A 25,060-nucleotide genomic window follows, 5' to 3' on the forward strand; every position below is an offset into this window, starting at 1 on the left:
CCACCACCACCACCACTGCTCCCAACCTTAGCCATTATGGCTTCCGAGTCGACTTCGAGCTTCGGCTCACACAATCCTTTCCGTAGAAAGATCAACAATCCCATAGATGTCGGCGGCGCATCCTCCCCTTCCACGTCTCCCATGAACGATCCGGATACCCGGAGTCGATCTGCAAGGACCCCGACTACCCCCTCCGACTTCGCTCGTGCCCTCTCCTCCCTGCCGAATAGCAACAACAATAACTATAACGATAATGCCGATGCAGCTGCTATACCGCCACCGCCGGTAGTGACCTTTCACAAGCAGAAGCCCGTTAAGAAGGTCCGCGTCCAGAGCCCCCCGCCGTCGAGCCCAGAGTCCACCAGCGCCGAGCATACATATCCGAAGTACCCGCTGCCGCCGAGAGACGATGGAGACGACGACGGGGCGAGCAATAGTAGCGATGGTGATGACGATGAGCTGGTGAATGGGGAGCGCGAGGATCCTTTTGCCAACGAAGCGCCGCCGCTACCTGCCGAAGCCCTCCTCTCAGCCGTCCCCGAGCGGACCGCACCGACTGCACAAACACAGACCAAGAGTGGCCAGGCCCAGCGGTGGACGGGACGGGGTCCACCGCCGAACCCGTTTCAGAAGACGCTGGAGGATCTGGAGCAGTCGGGCGGCGGTGTCGGTGGTGCAAGAGAAGAGGCGCCCGCAGATGAGCAGCAACAGACAGCAGGTACAGGCAGGACGGGCATGGACGTCGAGGCGTTCAAGAGGCTGCTCCTCACAGGGCAAGGGCCCGCGTCTGGTGATGGGGGCGGCAGCACAACCGAGACGTCATCGTTATCGCGCCAGTCCATCTCCTCGGCCGCTGCGCGTCCGCCATTGGACACACCACGGACGTCGCACGAGATCTCTGAGCCAGAACGGGACGGCGACGAGAGGCGAGGACCGTCACTTCCAACACCCTCGGTGAGGCGATCCGGGTCACGGAAGAAACCGCCGCCACCACCACCTATGACGCGCCATGGGAAGCTGATCAAAGAGCCCATCCCGTCAGCGTCCGAAGGACGGACCGCAGCAGCAGCAGCCGCTGCAGGAAGCGATGGTAGCTTGACGGATGTTAACAAGCCCCTGCCATTACCTCCACCACACCGCCCCGAGGACGGTGACGCCAAGAACAACATCTTTGAGCAGGAGGCAGCGGGCAAGATTCCAGAGGTCGACATCGATCCCGACGCCGACGCCGACGCTGTGCCCTCGCCGCGCCCACCCACACCTCCTGGCGCCAGCCACTCCACATCGGAACCCATTCAGGACCCTGTGTCGACGTTGCGGCGGCCCGGGCCCCCGCGGCAGAAATCTGGCCCACAGCGCGTTCGCAGCGGGAGCAAGTCGTCGGCGGACCTGCAAGATGAGAGTCCTGCCGTGGCGTCGCCGTCGCCCCGCTCGTCGCTGGAGAGCCAGCGGTCGCGATCGTCCAGTCTACGGAATCTGCACGTCGCAGCGCCAGTACCACCGCCGCCCAGGCGGGGCCACCGACAGTCGCCAAGCGTGTCCACCCCTGCCAGCCCATGGGGCCACCAGCAGCAGCCACAGGCAAGCCCGTCGTTGTCGTTGGCCTCTCCCCTGCCAATGACGGGCGGGCCAACGAGTCCGGGGGTGGAAGACACCGGTGTGGGGCTCGCGAAGCTGTCGTCGCCCATGCCGACGCCGCCGCCGCCGCCGCCGCCGCCACAGAGGAACACGTCACTGCGCAGGAACGGCGGTGCTGGCAGCAGTACGGCTCCAAGAACGCCCAACAGAGTGGGTAGCGGCGTGGCTCCTCCTCCACCTCCGCCGCCGAGGACTAGAGGTGGGAGTAAAGGAAGCGCGGAGGGGCCCGCCAGCGGAGGGGGCCTGACAAGGACGAAAGCCGCAGAGAGCACACGGCGCGGCGGTGGGGACGTGGCTGCAGTTACAGAGGAGGAGGCAGAGCTTGACAACAGTGCAGCGGCCAAGCCAGCGGGGCGCGTCGACACTGGCCTGTCGGACGAGGCGGTGCAGGCTATGCTGGCGGACCTGGATGCGCTGCAGAGGGAAGTGGACGCCGCGAGGATGGCAGCCGGGAGCGAGTGAGGTTCAAGTCGCCTCTCAGCTGGCTGATACTCTTTGAGCTGCGCAGGCAAAATAGTTGACGCTGCGGTTAGATAATAATGGGGCGAATGAGCGAATGGCTAGGCAAAGCCCATCGAGTTGGCTCGAGATCGTGCTTCATGTCACAAGATAGAGAGAGTCTGTCACGGCTGAGATATCGATACAATATCTGGACGATGGTCCTTCTGCGTGGCGACGCCCCCAAACACACTACACTGGCACTGGCGGGGCCACTGGCTAGGGTTTCTTTTTTTTTTTTTTTTTTTAGACGACTGGCGTCAGAGTTATAATGAAGGACGGCGATGTCAAATCACTAGTTAGCTGATAGACATTACTGATTGTCACGCTCGGGAGTCTGCGCGCTGATCATGCTGAGTACATGTTCGAGAGCAGTTTCTGGTATCCTGAATAGACTACCACCCAATCTTCTCTGTCGCACGAGTCTCTTTCGGGTACTTTTCAAGTGGGAGAGACACATGCACAGAGGCCACTATCAAAGTGATCAATATAGCTGGGAACATGTGCTCGTCTCACAGCCTTTCTCTGCTATTGCCTGCAGTGATACACACAGCATACTGTCTTGAGTCTCATGATACTATTAAAACACAGAGAAAGAATGCCCCTTTGTTGGGGTGCTTAATTAGGCGACTGGATACCGGAAGGCTGCCCATGACCCCAGAGCGTTATAGTATCTTCTTCTTTTCCTAATTAAAACGAAGTGTGGCGCAGAATTGTTCGTATGAGGGCTCTTCATTCTGCATGCTCTCATATTCATTGATAATTATGGAATTCATCGCTTTACGTTTGGAGGGCTGGCAATAATTGATGAGCCGATCCTGTAACCCCGTCTTGTACATATTCGCCGTTAGAATGGTAGGAGGAACAAAGGTGAGGAAAAGATATGGCCAATATCATTGCTACGGTTGTATTTTATCATGGTTACGTGTTGCTAGTGTCATCTCTCGTGCAGGTGCACTATTATAAAAAAACAGAATTTGTTATTGATCAGACTTGTCAAGGTCAGCTTTGCCAAGGAGAGGCACGGGTGAGAATTAGGCAGGCGGTTATTCATTTCTGGTTAAAAGCGCCCCCCCTCCCAGTCTGGGTTATGCGGTGTCACCTCTGGCTTTGGGTCGCGTGACGCATTGGGGAAAGGCCAGGCCGGCCTTGGATTGGTCTGGAATGGGTACTTGGTGATGAGGTTTTGATCTCTCGAGAATTGCGAGTGAGAGAGAGTGTATTCATCACTTTGTTGGCTGCGCAGGTAAATCAACTGCCACAATTTTGTGAGTGGAAATTAACTACAGTAGAACATAATTAATGGAGCAAAAGGGGGTTTCTCGTAAAGGGCCCCTAACAAGCTTGATTTAGAGTGGACAGTTTCCCACTTTTTTTCCCCCTTGAACCCTTTAAAACCTTGCGGCTCTTGTTGGCCATGGATAAGTAATTTCCAGCCCGCAGTGGAAGAAAGGTCACTCAAGTACTGTGCATATTACATGCACGCTATGGTCACACACTACGCAGAAGCACTGTACATGATAACATTACCACAGTACTACCCAAGGGTCCTTGGCACTAATTATGGTATCACAGGTGGGAGAGTGAGAGTAGGAGGGGAGTACCCCACCAGGCAGTGGTCGAGCAAGCATTCATGGAACCTATTCCCCCCTGATTGGATCGGCCATGGTAGGGGAGATCCTTCCGAGCCAATACTACGTAGCGAGTGCCATTTGTCGGTTTGCCATTGATTTTTATTGTTATTATTATTATGATGCATCGATAAAGATCTTGCATTGAACCGGTGCTATGTGTCTGTTGTACGGTGCGCCAAGCCTCCATCTCGGTGTGGCGCCATTCATCGGATCTGTCCATTACTTGTTCGGGATTCCAAGGTCATGCGTTCCTTCTTTCTTTCTTTCCTTCCTTCCTTTTCCTTTTGTGCCTAGTCGAGCCTTCCTTGAGACACGAATGCTTCATCGACCCTTCCTCGTCCACCACCAACGTTGCATGTGTGACGTCGTGATGTAGTCTGTCTTTTGGTCGCCAGTCACTCTCGCTTTCTCCTCTTGACAGCCCACGATGAGGAAACCTTCGATACCCGGGCTTACAGGCAGGACCCGATGGCGCCGAAGAGATCTCCTTCTCACCCTCGCGGTCGTCGGCATCCTCTATTACATGCTGACCTCGTCCTCCTGGGCCACACTGCATTCGCGCCGGCCCGAGTCCGTCCGTCTCGAGCAGTATATGAACGCCCACGCCAAGAACAAGGTCTGGAACGTCAAGTCCACCTTCGACTGGAGCAAGGTGAAGTTCGCCTACCCACCAGGCCCAGACATCCCGCTGCCCACCAAGAATAACGGTGGCAAGACCAGCGCGGGCGGCAGAAGCAGCCTCCCCCGCGTGCAGGCGGTGCCGTTCCCGCCCGAGACGGCCGCCGCAGCCTCGATCCGTGAGGCCAGGCGCGCCGAGGTGAGGAGGCTGTTCCAGAAGAACTGGGCGAGCTACCGACAGCACGCGTGGATGCGCGACGCCCTGCTGCCCGTGTCGGGCGCGGGGAGAGACCAGTTCTCGGGCTGGGCAGCGACGCTCGTGGACTCGCTCGATACGCTGTGGATCATGGGCCTGCGCGACGAGTTCGACGAGGCCGTGGACGCCGTGGCCAAGGACATTGACTTTGGCAGCTCGTCCCAGCCCCGCGTCAACATGTTCGAGACCAACATCCGCTACCTTGGCGGACTGCTGGGCGCCTATGAGCTGAGCAGGCGGAGCGTCCTGCTGCAGAAGGCCGTGGAGCTCGGTGACATGTTGTATGCCGGCTTCAACACGGAGAACGGCATGCCTGTTGACTTTTTCAACATCGACAAGAGCAAGTCGGGCGAGGGCCTGCCTATCGAGAGGCGTGTGGCCATTGCCGGCCCAGGCACGCTGTTGATGGAGTTTACGAGGCTGTCGCAGATCACCGGCGACTTGAAATACTACAGTGCTATTTCACGGCTGGTGTCGGTGTTTGAGGCAGGGCAGATGAAGACGGCCGTGCCCGGACTGTGGCCCACCACGGTGTCGATGCAGACCATGAACGTTGTCGACGGCACGTCCTTTACACTCGGCAGCGGCGCCGACTCGCTGTACGAATACATTACCAAAATGTACTCGCTGCTGGGCGGCAAGGAGGAGCGGTATCACAAGATGTCCCTTGCCTGGATGGACGCTGCCGATGAAAACATGTTCTACCGGCCCATGCTGCCAGATAACGACGAGAGTCGGGACAGTATCCTCTTCTCAGGTAACCTGGCCGTTGTCGACACGGCGTCCAGCCACGAGCTCCGTCTCGACCCGGAGAGTGAGCACCTGTCGTGTTTCCTGGGCGCCACGTACGCACTGGGCGGGCGGCTGTTTGGCCGGGACGACTACCTCGACACGGGCGCGAGGCTCACCCGGGGCTGCGCCTGGGCATACCGCGTCACGGCCACGGGGATGATGTGCGAAAGGTTCAACTTGGTCAAGTGCGACAGCAAAGAAAAAGGGAAGCCCTGCCCGTGGGATGAGGCGGCATTCGAGGTGGATAAGAAGAGAAGGGGAAATTGGAAGGAGAGCCTGCCCGCCGGGTTCACCACGTGTAAGGACCCGCGGTACATCCTGCGGCCCGAGGCGATCGAGAGCGTGTTTTATCTGTGGCGGATCACAGGCCTGTCAGAGTACCAGGAGATTGCGTGGGAGATGTTTGCCGCGGTGGGGAACGGGACCGAGACAGAGTTTGCTAATGCGGCTGTGATGGACGTTACGAGCTCGGAGAGGCCGCTGAAGAAGGAGGATTATATGGAGGTGCGTCTGACTCTCTCTCACACTTTGACTCTTGGGATGCAGACTGGCAGTGTATGCTGACTGAACGTGAACAAACAGAGCTTCTGGCTGGCAGAGACCCTCAAGTACTTCTACCTGGCCCTGTCCCCTCCGGACCTGATCTCTCTGGACGAGTATGTTCTCAACACGGAGGCACATCCATTCCGGCTACCGCAGTGAGGGCGTAGTTGTCAAGAATTATGGATGGATCATGGATGCCCTGGGTGGTGTTTGGGAGTTTCGCATTGGCTTTGGTGGTCTGTATATACTGAAGGCTTGTTTGAGATGAAGAATTTTGCAGCTGTACTTGTTGATAAGGGATCGCACTGCATGGGCAGGTTGGGACACGTGCAGCATTTCAGGTTTGTCAAGTAATCATAGTTTTTTCCAGAATGAACGACAAGGCCAATCTTGCCTCTGACTGTGTTTAAGGCCTGTGAGTAATCCTTTCGAAATAGTCTATCGGCCCCTCGTATCAGTCGAGTATAGTTACAGCCTGTGGGAGAATAGTGGTCACTGTCGTACCGTTTTTTCTTCTCCCCTTTCCTTCTCGTAGAAGCGGGTCATTGTGAGTCAGCAGACCAACTTACCTTAGACCTCGATTTCAGAATCAATGGCTCAAGACAAATCAGGAGGGAAATGAACTATGGTAAGTGGATCCTTTAGTGATGAATAAGCCAACTTACCCTAGACGTGTTTTGGTTGGATTGTCTGAGGTACAAATTTTGAGAGCAGGGCTGAGGATGGAGAGAGGGGTGTGGGTAAAGGGTGAGTGGGTGTGTATGTGTGTGTATTAAATTTGTCCTCCTTCTTAAAACAGGCAACTTGTTCGTGGAGCTGAATCTATAATGAAAACATAGAAGGTCAGCATGTCCTGACCAAATGTAATGAGCACTGCAGCAATCCGAAGATTCCAAAGTACACAAGGGGTTTATGCTAACAAGAGCGGTGCCAAGTACAGGCCTTGAATACGGAACACAACTGAGTAACTGTGCAAGTGTTCACTGCCTTTGGGGCTATCAGAGTAAGAGAGTAATCTGATACTTAGATTGACAACTGAAGAGCTATGTACTGAATCTACCTAATGATAATGAACGTGTCCTTATATATCCAGCTCTTCAGTTCTGACTATCCTGACTATGTTCCGATTCCTCATAGTCGTTTCCTAAATATGTTGACTATGTCCATAGTCAACATAGTCGCGCTAGTAATCCTAATCCGAGTTACGTAATCCTGCTTGGTATCCGACGTTGGGTCGTGATACCTGGTCCCTTTGTTGGTGGGGCTTATCCTGTGACCTGCATGTTGGATGGATCATAACATCATCTCCCTCCTATGAATCGTTATCCCTAACGATCTTTCGTAAGTTTTCTCGGCTGTTCTCCCTGCCGTGTGTCGTGCCTTCCTAATCCATCATATCGGGCAGAGTCAACAAATCTCGCGCCCGCAAACCTTCTTCCGTCCCAAAAAGTACCCACGATCGAGATCTCTTAGTTTCCCGCCTTTTGGAGAATTTCGTCGAGATGCCCATCTGTTCCTATTGCAAGGGGCGTGGCCTCGGATCCTGCAAGGTGTCTCCCGGAGACTCTTCCCGTTGCATCGAATGTGTTCGCCTGGGTCGCTCCAAGTGCGATGTTATGGATCTCTCCCCTGAGGAGCTTCGCAATATCGCTACCCAACATCGAAAGTTGGAGGATGAGATTGAGAAGAGGGAGACCGAGCTTCTCCGTTTGCGTCAACAGAAGCGGATGTGGTCCGAGAAGATGAAACGTGCCCTGCGTCGTGGTATTACTCGCGTGGAGGAATTGGATCGTGTGGAGGCTGAGGAGGCTGAGGCTGAGAGGGTGCGTGTTGCTGCTGAAGTGCAGGCTGTAGTGGCTGAGGAATCTGCTGTTGTGGTTGGGGATCCTTCTTTTGAGAGTTTCGATTGGAATTCCGTGGACGTGGGGAATTCAGTGGTGGATTGGTCGGGTTTCCTGGAGAGTGAGATCTCTGAGGTCCCTGGGTCTCGGTCCGGGGCGGAGCGATCGTCCTAGGTGCTGGTTTCTTTCCTTTTTCAATACTCAGCTACTTTTTCCTGAGCATTCTTGACGTTTTTCTGTGGTTCCCACGAATTCTCGCTTGCTGGGTAACCTTTCCATTTGATGAGGTATTCCCTCGTGCTGTCTGTGCCTCTGTGCTTGAGGATCTTCTCCACCTTATACTCTAGTTTATTGTTTTCTACTTCTGCTGTGTTGTCCACTGGTGCTTCCTGTGCTGCTGGTTCCAGCAGTGAGATGTGGAAAACTGGGTGTATTCTCATCCTATGAGGTAATGCTAACTCGTAGTTGACTGGGGAAATCTGTTGCAAGATTTTGAATGGTCCTAATTTCTTGTGATCGAGTTTGTTGCTAGGTCTAGTTATTTTGATGTTTTTCCGAAGTAGGTAGACTTTATCTCCCTCCTGTAGGATTGGTCTCTCAATTCTTTTGGAGTTTGCGTATCGCATCATTCGTTCCTGAATGAATCGTAATTCTAACTGGAGTTCCTCCTGAACTTTCTTAATCCTCTTAACCCTTTTCTCTGCAGCTTCTGCATCTGCTCCTAGCAGTGCCTCGTAGTAAGCTGTTGGGTTATATCCGTAGAATATGAAGAATGATGACTTCTTCGTCGTGCTCGTATCTGCGCTATTATAAGCGAACTGTGCAAGGGGCAACAGGTTAACTCAATTGTCCTGTTCCTGATTGATATAGTATCGAAGATACTGTTCGATAATCTGATTCATTCTTTCCGTCTGTCCATCTGTTTGCGGGTGAAATGTTGTGGACATCCTGTAGTGTATTCCGAGCTGTTTCATGAGCGAAGTCCAAAACTTTGAGTTGAACTTTCTGTCTCTGTCGGAGATTACTTCTTCTGGCATGCTATGGTTAGCGATAATCGTTCTGAGGAACGCATATGCGAGTTCTTCTGCTGTACTGCTTTCCTTGTAGGGGAGAAAGTAAGCATACTTGCTCAGTCTGCAAACCACTACTAGAATGCTATCGTATTGTACTTTAGTTAAGGGTTCTCGTGAGAGAGATAGCTTGGTAATGAAGTCTAGACTGATGGATTGCCAAATAGTCATAGGTACTAGTAAGGGGTGCAGTAGTCCATAAGGCTTGTATCTCTCTGCCTTGTTCTTCTTGCAGCTGTTGCATTGTCATAGGATGTCTTCAATCCTTTTCCTAAGGCCTAGTGGATTCCAGTGTCTTTTGATGCATTCGTAGGTTGCCTTAACTCCCTGGTATCCGTGTGCTGGTGCACTGTGTACATCCTTGATGTAGTTGTCTTGTTCGTCTGGAGTCATTGATTCTGAATCCTTTTCCGAGGATCCAATCCTGAAGATAGCGTTCAGCTCTCTATATGCATTAACGAGATTCCCTGATTCGTCTTGGGCAAAGATGCTCTATATGTTCGAGAAATCTACGTTTCGATGGTCTAATCTCCTGCTAAGAGCATCTGCTCGTCCATTTTCTGAGCCTTTGCAGTGCGCAATCCTAAAGTCGAACTGTAAAAGGAATTCTGCCCATCTAACTTATCGCTTGTTCAAAACTTTGGTCGTTATGAATGTAGTCAGGTTTTTGTAATCCGAGTGAACTATGATCGGGTGCTGTGCACCGATGAGATAGTGTTGCCATTCCTCGAAGGCCTTCACTATTGCCATGAGCTCCTGATCGGGGATTCCGTAGTTGACTTCTGGGCTGTTCAACTTTTTCGAAAAGTTGCTCACAATCCTTAGACGCTCTTGGTCATCTCGCTGACCAAGTTGTTCCCCGAGTGCATATCCTGATGCATCAGTCTCAACTTCAAAAGGTTTGTAGGGATCTGCTTCATACAGAATTGGCTCTGAGGTGATGCGCCTGATGATCTCATCGAAGGCTTCCTGTGCCTTGGAGGTTCATTCGAAAGGCTGCTCCTTCTTGGTAAGATTCGTAAGAGGATGTGCGATCCAGCTGTAGTTCTTGATGAACTGCCTGTAGAAGTTGATATATCCGAGGAAAGACCTAACATCCCTAACATTCCTGGGAATTGGCCAATTCCTAACAGCTTCTACCTTATCTTTCTGTGGCTTAATGCATCCTGGTTCGATTGTGAATCCGAGGTAGTCGACTTTTTGTACGTGAAAGTGACTCTTTGCAGGTTCCACAAGAAGTTTCGCATCTTGGAGCATTCGTAACACTGTTTCCACGTGTTCCTTGTATTCCTTCAGTGTTCGAGAATAAATAAGAATGTCGTCGAGATATGCGATGACGAATTGATTCAGATGCTTGCGTAGAACGTGATTGATCATTTCTTGGAACGAAGCTGGGGCGTTCGTTAAGCCGAAGAGCATAACCAAATATTCGTAGTGTCCGTAGCGTATTCTGAAAGCAGTCTTCCATTCTTCTCCTTCCTTTATTCTGATCAGATTGTAGGCTCCTTTCAGATCCAGAGCTGTAAACCACTATGCTCCTTGCAATCTATCCCGTAGTTCCTTGATGAGTAGCAACGGATATCGGTTCTTGATCGTAATATCGTTAAGTTGCCTGTAATCAACACATAGCCTAAGCTTGCCGTTTTTCTTGGGTACAAACAGGATGGGGTATCCTGCTGGTGATCGCGATGATCGTATGTATCCCTTTTTAAGGTTCTCGTCGAGGTACTCCTTGAGCGCCTCTAGTCGTGCCTTGTCTAGTCCGTAGATGGGGAAGAACTTGGGCTGTTTTCCTTCTTCTAGCGGGATCTCGTGATTGTATAGGCCGTGTTTTGGCAATCCTGTATCCAATTCTTCCTGGAATAATTTCTTGAATTTGTAGTATTCTCGTGGTATGCTTGCGAGTGTTGGTTCTGGTCCATGTGCTGTTTCTGCTACCTGGAGGAACAGTAGGTACCGTTGAGCGTGCTTCTTTTCGTTCGTTGTTTTTGGTGGCGCTTTTGATGGCGTTTTTGGAGGCCTTGAGCGTTCGCTCCGGGCCGGACCGACCGCTCGAGGGCCTGGTTTCGGGATTTTTGTGTGGACCCACAATCCACATTCTGAAGCTTTTCCTTGTCGCTCCGGAGCGGACCGACTTGCTGAGGGTCTCGCTTCCGTTGTTTTGCTAACCTGTTGGCGCCCTGGCACTGTTTGGGTTCGCCTGTCACTAGGTCCTTCTCCTTAAACTGCCAGCCCTGCTGGTTTGGAGGTATATATGAAGTCGTTTGAAGCCTCTTTTCCTGAGTGTTCTTCAATAACTAACTTCCATCCTGCGCCGTTGATTGCAACTATCTCTCCGGGTACAGCTTGCTCCCATGAGATCTGGCCAGTAGTCCAATCGATTCGAGGATTGTGCTCTTTGAGCCATGAAAGTCCCATAATCAACTCATGCTGTGCCGTATCCGTGATGTCAAAGGAAATCCTGGTCACGTGTCCTTGGATCAAGACAGGTAGATGATCAGTCTCCTTATCGATTACTCCTTGGTTGTATGCAACGGGTTGTCCTTCCACGGTGCTGAGGGTGTATGGCTGCTTCTTCCATTTCCATTGTAGTTGTGCCTGATTGACGATATATGGGGATATGAAGTTTCCCTGAGCGCCACTATCCAATAGTGCGCTGTACTTGTGTCCTTGAATATATATGTCGAGCTTGATGTGAGCGTAGTCTGCTTTAAAGGCTTCACATAGGAACCGTTCCGGTCTGATCGTCTGCAGTCCTCTTACAGGCGATCCTGGCCTTTTGGGGTTGTTGAGAGCTGCTTGTCCTTCCTCTGAGCTTGCTTCGCTGCTTCTTGAGCGAGCTTTTTGGCTTGCTTTTGCCCGTATCATCGTTGCTCCTAGTCTTTTTTCTATTAATGCTAGTTGCGAACCTTGTTGTTGATGTGGACCGTGCAGAGCGTTGTTCTGCATTGCTACCACTCTATTTTCTTGTTCACGCATTGCCTGGGGCAGTTGTCTGGTAGCCCGATATATGCGTTGTTGTGCTGCCTGTTGAGAACTTCCCTGAAGCGAAGTTCTTGCTTCTTAACAGCCTGAAGGATTTATCCTGCTTCCCTAACGGGGAACCATTCGTGTTGCACTTTCTCCGAGAAATGCATTCTGCAGCTATGATAGGCACAGGAGATCCATGCCAGTTCGTGGTATAGGTCGTGAAGTGGGCTGATCCGAGGGTCCTCGTCTTGTCGTGCCTCAATGCCTTGCAAGGGGATGCAGGTAAAGAGCTTCTCTAGCCCTATCCCATAGACGAGATGTTTAACCCATGTAGTTTCCTTGTTCCATCCAATGCTGAAGGGAAACTTTCCTTTCCGAACTTCCGTAAGGCTGTCGGGTTCGCCATCCACGGAAGACCCTGGTGGATCGCTAAGTCGTTCGCCCTGGCTTGATTCTTCTGTTGTCTGAGAGGTATTTTCGGTGTCGTCTAGGTATTTGTACCAATAGCCAAGAGGGTACTATCCCTTATCTATATCCCTGGTTATGGTATCTGGCATAGGTAACGAGGAATGATGAAGGGTGTCGTTGCTAAGTCCCTCCTCCAACGCCTGGATGCTTTGTTCAGTGATGTTGGAGCGGTTCGAGTCGTTGTTGCTCGTAGTTGTGCTGGGCGTATATCCTCGCTCTTCTATCGCTATCTGCCTGTGGCGCCTAGGTTTCTGGGGGAACCATTCTGAGCCTTCCTTACTCAAGAGGTGTGTTAAGCAGTTGTTGTCATAGCAGAATGTCCAGCTGAGACTTCCGTGATCAACAGAGTCCGACACTTGCTCCGAGGGGATGTTTTTGCTCAGTTGATTGGATTCCTGTTGCTGAGCGACGTTCACTTGGCGTTCTTCCTGGACTGGTTGCTATTTGTTCTTCCGGGGTTGATGGCAGTTGCGTGCCATGTGTCCCTGTTTGTTGCAGTTGTAGCAAGTGATACTGTTCCTCTTGTTGTACTGCCTGTTGGCAGCATCGAGCTCCATGGGACCGGCATGCGTAGTGCCACTCTGGGCTATACTGCTATATCGTCCGCCATTTTTGCATTGGAGTTTCTTGCCCGTGTTGGCCGGAAACCTCCAAGTCTGGCTTCCTCCTTTCTTGGATTTCTCCACCCGTCGTTCGTACAGACAGTTGTCGATGCAGATTGCTTGGTTGGAGAACGTTGCGAAGTCCTCTGGCCAATCCTGTTTGGAGATTTCGTCCTTAACGTCGTCCTTGAGTCCCTTGTAGTAGTGTTCCATGAGATTCTTATCTTCCCACGGGAGTCTTGCTGAGAGTTGCTTGAACCTGACCGTGTAGGCAGAAGCCGACTTGGTCTGTTTGAGATCCATGAGTTGCTGAGCCGTGGTGCGTTCCTCGTTGGGATCGCCAAAGGTTTCCTTGAGAGCCTTCTCGAAACCTGCAAAGGAATCGAACATGTCCTTGGTACCCTGGGTACGCGCGTCGGGGTTGTCCTGATGCTCCAAGTGGTTGCGTAGAGAAGGTTCGTACCAGATAAGAGCATCCTTTTCGAGACGAGTTCCTGCAAGGATAGTTTTCTCGGGTTCCTCGGTGAACTGGATTGCATGATGCAAAAAGTACGCCCTGCAGTGGGTGAGAAACCCATGCAGTATCTTTTGATTGCCATCATACATGGCGGGTTTGTCCATCTTGTATGCCTTCCCAGCATTACTGGTAATCGTAGAGGTGGACTGCACCTGCTGAGCTTGTTGGGCTAGCTGGGCCTGCTGGTTGGCAATGGTGGCGCTCTGGGCCTGCTGTTGGTCGCGCAGGTCCTGGATACGCTGGGTGAGCTGGTACACCTGGTTGACCAGTTCTTCCTGAGTAGGGGCGCGCGAGGACGAAGGGGTTCCCTGAGGAGCCATTGTGTTCCGTATTGCTCAAGGGGTAACACTGAACCGTTCTTGAACAAGAGTTGTCAAAATGTAATGAGCACTGCAGCAATCCGAAGATTCCAAAGTACACAAGGGGTTTATGCTAACAAGAGCGGTGCCAAGTACAGGCCTTGAATACGGAACACAACTGAGTAACTGTGCAAGTGTTCACTGCCTTTGGGGCTATCAGAGTAAGAGAGTAATCTGATACTTAGATTGACAACTGAAGAGCTATGTACTGAATCTACCTAATGGTAATGAATGTGTCCTTATATATCCAGCTCTTCAGTTCTGACTATCCTGACTATGTTCCGATTCCTCATAGTCGTTTCCTAAATATGTTGACTATGTCCATAGTCAACATAGTCGCGCTAGTAACCCTAACCCGAGTTACGTAATCCTGCTTGGTATCCGACGTTGGGTCGTGATACCTGGTCCCTTTGTTGGTGGGGCTTATCCTGTGACCTGCATGTTGGATGGGTCATAACACCAAAGCAGCAACATGAGAGTGTTCGCAGCTCATATCATGTCCTGGTCATTATGAAAACACACACACACACACACACACACACACACACATAGAGGTACTCGGCAATATATACTCTCGAAACTACCAACATTACAATAGTCTACTGCAGTATCACATAACTCGTCCCATGCGGCTCAATCCCACTACTGGCCACCAAGTTACTCCCGTCAAAGGTCCAGCTCACATTGCCCCAGGGCTGCGACGCAATCCTCGACACATTCAGCCCGCCCGGCATCTGAATCGCCAGATCCACCGCCGCCGTCGTCGTGTTGGCCGGGTTCACCACACCCACAAGCACACCATCCCCCTGGACCGCCCAGTACGCCACATCCAGACTACTACTACTACTACTACTACTACTACTACTACTACTACTACTGCTACTACTATTGCCACCAGCGCGGCGCCCGTCGCTCACCAGCACTGGGTTCGCGCCCGTGAGGAAGTCCACCACAGGCGAGACCGTGACCACACGCGCCAGCAGGCTGGTGGCGTTGCCCAGGACGGCCGAGGGCGGGTAGATCCAGGCCAGCCTGCCCTTGGCGCCGTGGTTGAAGGCGAGCAGGTCCATGGCCCAGGTCTCGTGGGCGGTGGGGTCGCGGCTCCAGTAGTTCTCGCCGGAGAAGGCCTGGGGCACGGCCCAGATGGGCTTGCGCAGGACGGCGCCGCCGCCGCCGATCCAGGAGGCGTAGGCGCGGAAGTCCTCGACGCGCTGGGGCACGTTGAGCAGGTTGAAGTCGCCGACGCAGTTGTCGCAGCCGCAGTCGCCGTAGGTGCGGTTGACGGGGGTGTCCCAGGCCGGCGAGAAGGTCCAGTTGATGCCGACCGGGTAGGCGTCCTCCATGATGATGTCGGCGCCGGCCGAGTACTGCGCAAAGTAGTAGTTCTGGCAGTTGAGCACGAGCGCGGTCGGGTGGTACGGGTCCAGGGCGGCGAGGAGGTCGTAGGCGTCCGTGGTCGAGTTGAAGGTGTACCCCCAGCCGTCGGGCTCGTCGGCCGTGTAGTAGCTGAGCAGCGATGGGTGGTCCTTGACGAGCGGCACCTGGCCCGCCACCGAGGTGAGGTTCTGGTACGAGTTGCGCATGTCGTACTGCCACAGGAGGTCGATGCCGTCCATCTCGTCGATGGTGTACGTCATGTCCGAGTCGGTAAAGTCTGTGACCGGGTTGAGCGCGTTGAAGCCTAGGTCTCTGTAGGTTGTAGGCTCGCCTGGGATGTCGAACCAGCCGCCGTAGTCGCCATAGTAGCCGTAGGGGAAGTACGGTTTGAACACGTTGCCTGTGTTGTTGCTGCGGTACAGGATCGAGCTGTAGAGCCTGTCGATCTTGACCACGCTGCCGTTGGTCTTGTCGGGCAGGTAGAGGAGCTCCGAGGAGGCCGAGTAGTTGCCCGTCGACGTGCTGCCCGTCAGCACGACCGGGTAGGGCGTTGTCGTTGGTGTCAGCTGGCTCACGTTGAACTGCACCAGGTTGTCGGTCGTGTTGACGCCGACACTGGCAGATCCGATGTCGATCCCTCCCACCGTGAGCGTGAAGCTGAGCGTGTCGGGAGAAGATGAATTGCTTGCCCCTGATGACGTCGACGACCCTAGATAAGGAGCGCCGTGGTAGTAAGAGAGTGCCGCGTCCACGATGAGCTCTGCGCTGGTCTCGCTCCCGACGTAGATGCTGTGTCGAGGCGTGACCTGGACATCCAGCAACGGGCTGCTCGAGGCTTCAGGCTCAACCATCCAGCCGCCCGGGATGATTTGCGCCGATCTGCATTTCCAGAAATTCAGTCAGTCAATTCGGAAAACAAATTCCCTTCTTTCCCACATGACTTGAATGAATGGAAAAGTCTCGCATTTGAAGCAGGCAAAGAGTTAAAAAAAAAAAAAAAAAAAAAAAAAAAAGAATGCTCACCCATTGTAGACTTTGCCGCACCAAGTATCTTGCGCCTCGACGGACCCCCAGAGCAGCATGATACCCGGGATGACGGCCGAGAGCCATGATGCTGGGTGGTAAGGCATGACTGGCGATGGCTCAAGGCGACTGAGTGTCGCGTCTCAACTCTGGACGATATTTTCCACGCGTCTGCGCAGCAAGTCGAAATGAGGTGACGAGACCCTTCCCTCTCCCTAATAAATTGGGGATGACGACGATTGGTGGTAATAGTGGTGGTATTAATTTATCGCGGCCGTGCTCCAAATCCTCCCCCCTTATCCGTTGATTGTGACGCAACATCTGGAAAGGAGCCAGGCACCCGGCCATCAACCTTAACGTTGCATTGTGTGGGGTTGATGCGAGGCGATGTGGCGCATATTTCCTGCTCACTAAAAGGCAGAAATAGGAAGGTGTGGGCTGTTTACATAAAAGCAATGGCATCTGTAGAAACTGATCTTCATCTTGTTAAAAGAAGCCGACTTTTCCGGACCCCAGAACACTTGGCGGTCAATGCACCGAACAGCCACCGACAACTCACAGACGCCTTCATCGCAAACAACACCCAAGGTCAATGCAGAGAAACTTTTCACTTAACTTGTGGCTGGCATGCAATCTCCGCTCTCTGCAATTCGGTACCAGGACTTGAGGAAACTCTGCATCCCCCCCCCCCCTCTCTCTATCTTTTAACGTAGCCCACCGCTGGCTCTCAAGTGCCGCTCAAGATTCCCGCTCCGAGTTGATTCCTCACGCTGTGTAAACATTCGGCTGCACAGTCTGGTGCCTCAAGATCCGCTGATACTCATTTTCCAGCCAGGAATCAACCTGTCCGACCAGCTGGACGTTCATCATCGCTAGCATGAGGAATTTTGAAGAACGTGTTCATCCCGTCCGGGCTGTTGCCGTCCACCAAGCCGTTAAGCGGCCTTCCTGTTGGCGCAGGCCAGCACCGGCGCTACGTTCATGCACACTCGCAAACATGCTGTCTGAACTCGTCGCTCAGCCCGACGAGATTGTGCCTGCTGCACGACGCGTGAATGTGGGACACTGTGCCCGTCTGGAGGTCCTAGTACCCTCCATGAAGTTGCATGACAGGCCAGCAGAAACAAGTATGCTAGCCAATGATGCTTGTGTCAGGAGGTCGCAGTGCTTGCATTGAAATTACCACGCTGATCACGTACGTAATATCATGTCTGTCATACAGGTGCACGCAGCTACTTGCGGAAATCCAAACACTTGATAAGATGGACTTATGGAATCCTCCCCATCCATTTCTCGTGGGAAGGACAGCACGCTGAGTTCGTCCTCGTCATCGTGCGAGAGGGAAAAAAAGAAAAGAAAACAAGGCAGAAATGAATGTCAGCATTTGCAGAACTTGCCGCCTGTGTACTCCCATGCTGCTCATAGTCTGCATCATAGGCCCATTTCCAACTGTTTCCGAGACATTGAGGCTCTTTCACGTCTGTGCCCCTTTTCAGAAGTAAGCTGTCTCCGCTTCGTGTCCTGTGTGGGTGGTGTGTGATCAATTCCAAATCCATTCACGACACGAACTTCTTCGGACGCAAGCACTATACCGGACCAGGCTACCCAGTATCATCAGTATGGCTGTCCTGGTTGGGAGAGAGAATTATACCGGTCCGTCGCTGACACCGCTTCCACCTTCGCCGCCATCGCCACCATCCTGGCTACTCGGAACTTTGTTTTTGGTTCTGCTGGTATTGCGATCGATCCGTGAGTGGTATGCCTGAAGACAGGCGCGGGAAGTTCGGCGCATAATGAGATGACGGACATCATAGATCTTGGCCATGTTGAGCTCTGCTACAAAAGGGTGGCCGAGGTGGAGCAGAGAAAGCGCATGGCACACGGCGTGGATGCCAGAGCTCTTGTAGTGCGGAAGCAGCTGCACAAACTTGTTTTCTAGGACCGTATCATCGGTAACCGAGCCAGGGTACGCCGTCTTGATCTGGGCGATAGCCTGATTGAAGGACTTCTTGCCGTACTGGGTATTCAGCTCGCCGTATGGGTTGTAGACCACGATTCGACCAAATTTGGGCTCTCCGCCCTCAACCTCGGTGACCTGGAGACAAGTAGTGAACCAGTTCCAGGTGTTGTAGCATCCAATGCCGACGATTGTGCCTGGCTGGGCAATGACGGGTATCTTTTCGTCGCATAGGATGGCGACTCGTCGCGTTGGTCGAGCTGGGCCAAGGAGGTGCACGGCGATACGGATAGTCTCGATCTCCATATCAAGAGTCTCGGCGTCATTATCATGTTTCTCCCCGTACATCAATGGGCCCCATCCCGAGAGTGTGTTACAGCCCAGGAGACGCTCCCAGACCACGGAGGGATTGACAACCCTGAGGTGCTCGCCGGTGGGACCTTTCAACTCGACAGCCGACTCCTCATGTACATTCCAACCGCTCACGGACCCGGCAATCTGGACAGCCAGGGAGTCAGAACTGGTGTGGGCCATTCTGACAGTAAGCTCTGCATCGATTGGTCTCGGCAGTCCACACGCTGCTCGGATGGTGTCGAGGGCCCGCGTAAAATCTTGTATGTCCATCTCGGACTTGAACCGTTGACTGCCGCCTCTATTCTCGGTGAAAGGCTGGATGAGCTTGACCAGCGCTTTGAGGAAGCCAGTGAGCTGTGAATTCTGGCAGCTTCGGTCGAGGAGGATCCTGACCAAAACTTCCATCAAGGTCCACATGCCATCAAGACCACCGCCGGTTGAGAGCGCCTCACTGAGTGGGAGAACCAAGATTACTTCGGGACCGTACGCTTCGATCAGTGGATGTATGATGCGGCAACGCGCCCCGGTATTCGTGACGTTTTCCAGCACAGTTATCATGGGATCACTACTCGTCTCCTCGGACACGGAATGGGCTGCCATGACACCAAGGCGGTCAAGCAGGTACGCAGGGTTGTTGAGGATGCTGAGCAAGCCATGCGCTTTCCAAGCGGCTATCACGAGAAGCTTTGTGTATATCTCGAGGTTGGTCTCGAAGAAGAGGCTGCCATAGTTGCTGAGAAAAAGGTTCTCCCATTGCTCCCGATACGACGGGCGATTCTGTCTGTCATGTTCACTCATCCTCTCAGCTAGAGCCGGGGGGGAAATCGGCAAGCCTCGGTTTACGGAATTTCGAGCAATCGTCTTCGTGGTGAGAATCGCCGCGTTACGGGTGAGTGCGGTTTTGAATTCCTTCGTCGCAGCATGCAGCTTATCGTAATTGGTTATGGCAGTCTTCTCAGCCTCACGAAGCTCAACCAGCTTCTGCTCGCACGCATCGATCTCTCGGCGCTTCTGCTGGAGCTCTTCGTCCATCTCTTCCCTCTTACGCTTGGTGTTATCACAATTGACCTGTGCTCCTAGGAGGAGCGGATCGACAGAAGCAAATGCGTCAGTGGCATTCTGGATAGTTTGTTGGATTGCTTGCTGGTGCTTGGAAAGCTCAGAAATGGCTGTGGTGTAGGCATCAACATGAATGCTATCTTGATCATGACTAGCCATGACGATGTTGGCGACACTCTTCAAGCTGAAGAGAACAGGAATGTTAACTCGCTGCCTGACTAAGGCGCGTGCCTGAACTTAGAAATCAGTGGAACAAGGAGCAGGTGGGAAGTGAAAGTTGGGGTATATGGGAAAAAGGACAGAAAGCAAAGCTGTTGGCAGGGGCGAAGTGTTCTGCTGGCGCAGTGAGAAGTATGCCATACAACTTTCTGTGTGTTTTGAAGGCGAAGGCTAACAATGGATCACGCGTCGAGGAGAGGGGAGAAGACAGGAAGACGCGTCTTACAAAGCCCTCTGTCAACGATTCTGGTTAAAAGGCAGCAGTTCGAACAAGGGTGCAAAAGCAACTCTGGCTCGATGGAAAAATTTTCTATCGCTATGGGGAGCTGCAGTGTTGATGAAACTTGATCGTGCATCAACGAAGCTCTAGATTGAAAGCTTAAGTGGTACCTCTTTTCTTTTGTCCTGCACCGTACTTATTCCTAGCAGGGGGAAGAAGAGGGGAAAAGGGGGGCATGCTGCAGTACTAACTTTCAAGTAATTAGTGCTGACACTTTGGAAAAAGCAATACATCTCCAATATCATATCTCAACTTTCTACCCGTGGGCACTAGCCACCCTGGCCCACTACCTCCGTTCCTCCCGTAGTGGGTGCCAAAATAGGTTGCCGGCCAAAAAGGTGTCCATTTTGGAGGAATTTTTTTACTATGGGGCTGCCACCAAAATCCGGTGCTTAAGCCATGACTGATAGTTGAATTGAAATATTGCAACACCACGATGTCGCAAGACAACAAAAACTTAGTATTTCTATTCACAGACCTCGAGGAATAGGTGGTGAGGAACTTATATCCTCATCACTGTACCAGGCCTCAGCATCGTGCAACGCCATATGAAGGTCCCTCGTAGCTTGCAACGAGGCCATATCTATATCTTGAAGAGGGTGCTCGAGGCCTTGCCCTAGACCAGATATCTCTGCATCGCTTGAAACGGGTATAAAGTCCTCATCATCGATCTCAACCTCGTCAAGAACCTCGACATCGTCAAGGACCTCGATATCGTCAAGCTGTTGCATATCCGTAGGCAATAGTTGCTGTGGTGGCGTTCAACATTCCTCTTGAGTTGCCAGCTGAGCCTCAGGGCAATGGATCGTCAGCCAGTCCCTGAAGAGGATTAGCTGGCCTTGATATCTCTCATGAGCTTCCTTCCACGCTGTTTGTTGCTCTTTTCGCATTGTCGCTTTTCTCTGTATCTCGTCCTTCCTCGCCTTGGCTTCTTTACGCTTCCTAATACGAGCAATTCTCTGTATTTCAGCTTGACGACCTTTCTCTTCGACCTGGATATTCCGATGCTGTACATCGCGAACAGTGAGGCTATCCCCTACCTCGCCGTCTGGCCTGACCTGAGTTTTTGTAAGCTTGCCCTAGTATTCTCTCAGCCTGCTCTGGTACTCTCTTCCATCGTTTTCTAGCCTGCCTTTGAGGGGGACTGATTCTGTAGCTATCGAGCTCAATATGCTTAAGCCTCTGCGAGTGCCTGAGAACAACAGCTCGGCGTAGTGGTTCAGGGGCCTAGCAGCAGTGCGTAGGCCTTGTGCATCGGTCTCAGCTGAGAGGGAAGGAAGGAGGTCAGGATGCTTAGAGCGCTTCGTCTTCTTTTGCTTATTAGTTAGATCTGAAAGGACGAGGTGATAATCGATAGGCTAGAGGCCTGTTTTCTCGAAGCTGCTCATTATATGTATTTCTGTAAATGCGTAGTTAACTATTAGCTAAGCAAGGTCAGTAGTGAAAGAGAAAACAGAACAAGAGACATACTTGTAAGGCTTGTAGTACAAAATCGTTTCTTGTAAAGCTGAGATTGCTATGATGAACGTTTTCCAAGAGGATTTGACGATGCCTTGCTTTCAGCTACTAAAAAACGCCTACATTCATTGGCTGCAACAGATGCGTGGAGTGAGAAGGTAGGAAGATCATGATGATGTTGAAGCGAAAGCAGTAATCCAGGATTTCAATGCTGTAATGCTCTGAAAAGCTATCAAGGATAAGACAGCGATATATCCGATGATGTTGAGTACGTTAGCTTAAAGCTATTGTTTCAGGATCTTCCTTCTGGCGCTAGTTGAACTTCATAGTACTGTTGATGCCAAACTACTCTTTAAGCGTATATCCAAGCCTTTTCAGGTTTGCGTAATGAGTATAGGAGTGCTTGTTGAAGTGCTGAACCCAGTTGAGCATGATACAAGCATTTGAAAAGCTTGTATCAGACTTAGCAAAGCATATATCTTCATCAAAACCATCTAATGCCCAGCTTGAATGCAGCTACTGCTTGAAGATACAGTATGCAGGAATAGCATCGCCAGCAGCGCTGCTACAGCCGATAAGAGTCATCGACTCTCTATTGTTGAAGTTGTAGACCTCCCTCTTCATCTTCCGTTGTGTAGCAACGACGATGCATTGAATGCAACCAGATAGAACGCCAATACAGTTGCCACACTCATCAGCGTTCCAGATAGCTGAGGGTATTAGCCTATACGAGGCTATAGCAGCTTTGTATTTATTGAAAAAGCTTTTCAAATTAGCTGTTGCAAGCTCGAAGCCTTGACAACCTGCTTCGACGAACTTCATATGGTTTGGATCAATCTCAGGATGCCTATTCAGCTATCGCTGTATGAAGTGAGAACTAATTGGCTCTTTTTGATGCGTTGCTCACATAGAATTAGCAGCATCGATGAGCATTAGCCTAAGCAATGGAAAGTTGCTTGAATCAAGCTGCATTACATATCTGACGAGGGCTTCATCTTCCCAGGGCTCGAGGTAGTTTGGGCGGCCTGGAGGCTTCGATGTAAGGGCAGGCAAGCTGTTTCGCTGTATCTCGCGGATATGCTTCGTAAGGCCGGTTCTGCTATATGGCGTACAATCAGCAAAAGAGCGAAGAGAGGTCCTTGAGGGCTTGATAGGCCTGGGGTCTTCTCGAGGGCGCCTCCCTTGACGACGGCGCCCTCGACGCACTCGCCACGCCTCGAGGTTGGTCAGGAAAGCCTCGTGAGCCTTGTCTTCTCGAGCCTGAATGGCTAGAAACCTAGCGGCAGCCTCTATGCACGTCTGAAAAGGGCCTGGAGGGTCCTCAGGGCCAGGGCTGGAAGCCATCGCGATAGTTGCTGAGGAAAGGGAGGGTGTGTTGGTGAGGAAAAAATACGTTGAAAATGGACACCTTTTTGGCCGGCAACCTATTTTGGCACCCACTACGGGAGGAACGGAGGTAGTGGGCCAGGGGTGGCTAGTGCCCACGGGTACTCAAAGCACAACAAATCCAATACCACCTCTTCTTCAATGCTGTCATTCTATTCACTCCCCCTCTGCAAACCTCTTATTCCTTTCCACATAAGCGTCATTCCAGACCTGCACAACATTTGTGTCGTGTGTACCAGCAGAGACCTCAAATTTCGGTTCCTCCCTGTAATACAGCTCCTCCAGGTTGCCCTCTACAGAAGCACCGCTCTGTCCCTGGCTCACCCATTTCGCCCTGCCCTCGGTAGCTAAGCGGTCGAACTCAGCGAGCTCATCAAATCCCCTCAGTAAGGTACTCATGGGCGTTATTATTGACTCAGGGAGCTTCTCCATCAAGCCTGGGGGCGGCAGTCCCGTTGCTGTCACGGCGGGGCAGAGGCACTTTGACAACAGTTCGCAGTCAGTAATGATCATGCGTGCCCACAACCCTTCGCCAAGAGCAACAACAGAGCACAGAAAGAGAGGGTCATGACTCTGGTGGTCTAGACGCCTCATACTTCCATAACGCATTCCAGAAAAGTCCCTGGGCCAACCTCTCACGATGCGGAGTGGAAGGGCTATGGGCGGCCGACCGCTGATCAACTCACATTGATCCGAATGTTGACCTCCTTGGCAGCTGGCGCAAGAGCCCGCACTAGGCCCAGGACGCCATATTTTGTAGAGCTATACTGCGGCAGAAGAGGATGTGCCCGAAAACCAGATACTGATGCCGTGACGACGACCTTGCCGCCCTGGGCCACCGGCTCCGGGTTGCGGCTCATGTAGTGCGCCGCGAGCTTGAGGCCGTAGTACGGTCCAAACAGGTTGACCTCAAAGGTGCGCATGTTGGGCCGGCGCGGCGGGAGGTCTCCAGACGAGATGGAGCGGAAGATGTCGTCTCTGTCGTCGATGCCGGCGTTCAGGGCGCAAAAGTCCAGGCGCGAGAAGCGGGCGTGAGCCTTCTCGAAGGCAGCAGCGAGCTGGTCCCAGTCTGAGACGTCGGCACTGAGAAACGTGGTGAGGTCTGGCAGGACGGGGAGGACAGGCTGCTGGAGGTCGACGATGAAGACGTGCCATTTCTTGGCGATGAGGTGGTTGGTGAGAGCCAGACCGATACCACTGCTGCCGCCTGTCACGATGGCCACCAGCGTTCCACACAAGTCAAGTCAAGGCAAGCGGTAGCCCTCCACTTGACTTGCTAACTATTTTGGCCGCTTGCTTGTCTTCTAGTACCTGGCCGCTTGATTCGCTTGGTGACTTGGTCACTATACCGGATTAGGAATGTACGATAGATATACGAAACGAAAGGTGGTGAGAGTAACAAATGAGCTACGCACGTGGTTCAACCGGTACAGAGGCATATGATGATAGTTTTCCTTGTTACGCTCTGATCCGCGCGAGGTCCCTCGCTCAAGTGCTGAAAGAAACATTTCTGACCCCCTCGAATGCCTTTTTTTGGCAAAAAGCTGCTAGGCAATGCCTTTCCTCCTCATCTCTGCTGCTGGTCCTGCCAGCGTTCCATTTTTCAGCCAGTCCTTGAGGCACAAAAGGAGCTCGAGAGTGCTGCTCTTCATTCTCCTCCTCTGCGAGGACATCGTAAGCTTCCCTTGGCTGAAGACTCTCTCGCATTCGGACGACATCGCGGGGATAGATAGGACGTCGAAGGCCATCTGTGAGAGGGCTGGAAACTCGGCCTTACGCGCTGCCCACCAGACGAGGGGCTCAAAACCATCGTCGTCCTCGTCGTCCTCTTCTAGCTGGAGATATTTCTCCAGCTCTGACTGTGGCCGTTGATGCTTTGGCCTTGGTTGTGCCCTGAAGGCGGTCCTCCACTGCTTCTTTGGCTTGTTATGTTCTTGATCTTCCTGCAAGCTGGGTGTTGATGCTGATGATAAGGCTGGATCTTTATATGCCCAATATTTCTCGTAAAAAGCCTTAAACTCTTGTTCAACATCGTCAGCAATAGCTGGCGCTGCTATACGAATACCAACCAGGCGATATTTCGGATGCAAAACAGCAGCAGCAAAATATATAGGGCATTCGCGAAGCTTGCTCTTATATCG

The 25,060-nt window shown here is 52.3% G+C and overlaps 6 protein-coding genes across 6 annotated transcripts; 2 read left to right on the top strand and 4 right to left on the bottom strand.

Annotated features, from left to right (window-relative positions):
* Nucleotides 1-4,358: 4,358 nt before the first annotated feature.
* M406DRAFT_94138 (family 47 glycoside hydrolase) lies at nt 4,359-6,138 on the top strand (the record flags this gene model as incomplete). The annotated part of the gene is made up of 2 exons (XM_040926268.1): nt 4,359-5,940; nt 6,019-6,138. Exons 1-2 carry the CDS (start codon nt 4,363-4,365, stop codon nt 6,136-6,138), a joined length of 1,698 nt encoding a protein of 565 aa, XP_040774077.1. The 5' UTR covers nt 4,359-4,362.
* Nucleotides 6,139-7,299: 1,161 nt separating this feature from the next.
* M406DRAFT_323008 (uncharacterized protein) lies at nt 7,300-8,041 on the top strand. Its single transcript, XM_040919724.1, has 2 exons — nt 7,300-7,320; nt 7,385-8,041. Exon 2 carries the CDS (start codon nt 7,482-7,484, stop codon nt 7,992-7,994), a length of 513 nt encoding a protein of 170 aa, XP_040774078.1. The 5' UTR covers nt 7,300-7,320; nt 7,385-7,481; the 3' UTR covers nt 7,995-8,041.
* A 6,335-nt stretch (nt 8,042-14,376) lies between these two features.
* Nucleotides 14,377-16,313, bottom strand: M406DRAFT_347004 (uncharacterized protein; the record flags this gene model as incomplete). Its single annotated transcript, XM_040922244.1, has 3 exons — nt 14,377-14,501; nt 14,559-16,062; nt 16,207-16,313. The coding sequence occupies 3 exons, from the start codon at nt 16,311-16,313 to the stop codon at nt 14,406-14,408; spliced, it is 1,707 nt and encodes a 568-aa protein (XP_040774079.1). The 3' UTR covers nt 14,377-14,405.
* Nucleotides 16,314-17,444: 1,131 nt separating this feature from the next.
* On the bottom strand, nt 17,445-18,081 carry M406DRAFT_356933 (uncharacterized protein). Its single transcript, XM_040923558.1, has one exon. The coding sequence runs from the start codon at nt 17,760-17,762 to the stop codon at nt 17,475-17,477; it is 288 nt and encodes a 95-aa protein (XP_040774080.1). The 5' UTR covers nt 17,763-18,081; the 3' UTR covers nt 17,445-17,474.
* A 5,096-nt stretch (nt 18,082-23,177) lies between these two features.
* M406DRAFT_18307 (uncharacterized protein) lies at nt 23,178-24,142 on the bottom strand (the record flags this gene model as incomplete). The annotated part of the gene is made up of 2 exons (XM_040915425.1): nt 23,178-23,399; nt 23,606-24,142. Coding segments are annotated over 2 exons (759 nt in total), but the record flags the coding sequence as incomplete, so codon positions are not given.
* Nucleotides 24,143-24,508: 366 nt separating this feature from the next.
* Nucleotides 24,509-24,721, bottom strand: M406DRAFT_234708 (HAT dimerization; the record flags this gene model as incomplete). The annotated part of the gene is made up of 1 exon (XM_040915994.1): nt 24,509-24,721. A coding segment is annotated over one exon (213 nt), but the record flags the coding sequence as incomplete, so codon positions are not given.
* Between the last annotated feature and the right edge of the window lie 339 nt (nt 24,722-25,060).

The sequence above is a fragment of the Cryphonectria parasitica genome (assembly GCF_011745365.1).
Source record: "Cryphonectria parasitica EP155 unplaced genomic scaffold M406scaffold_6, whole genome shotgun sequence".
NCBI lineage: Eukaryota > Fungi > Ascomycota > Sordariomycetes > Diaporthales > Cryphonectriaceae > Cryphonectria > Cryphonectria parasitica.

Excerpts from the sequence above, each read along its gene's own strand:
- M406DRAFT_356933 (XM_040923558.1), bottom strand. The coding sequence starts at position 17,762 with ATGGATTTGGAATTGATCACACACCACCCACACAGGACACGAAGCGGA.
- M406DRAFT_323008 (XM_040919724.1), top strand. The coding sequence starts at position 7,482 with ATGCCCATCTGTTCCTATTGCAAGGGGCGTGGCCTCGGATCCTGCAAG.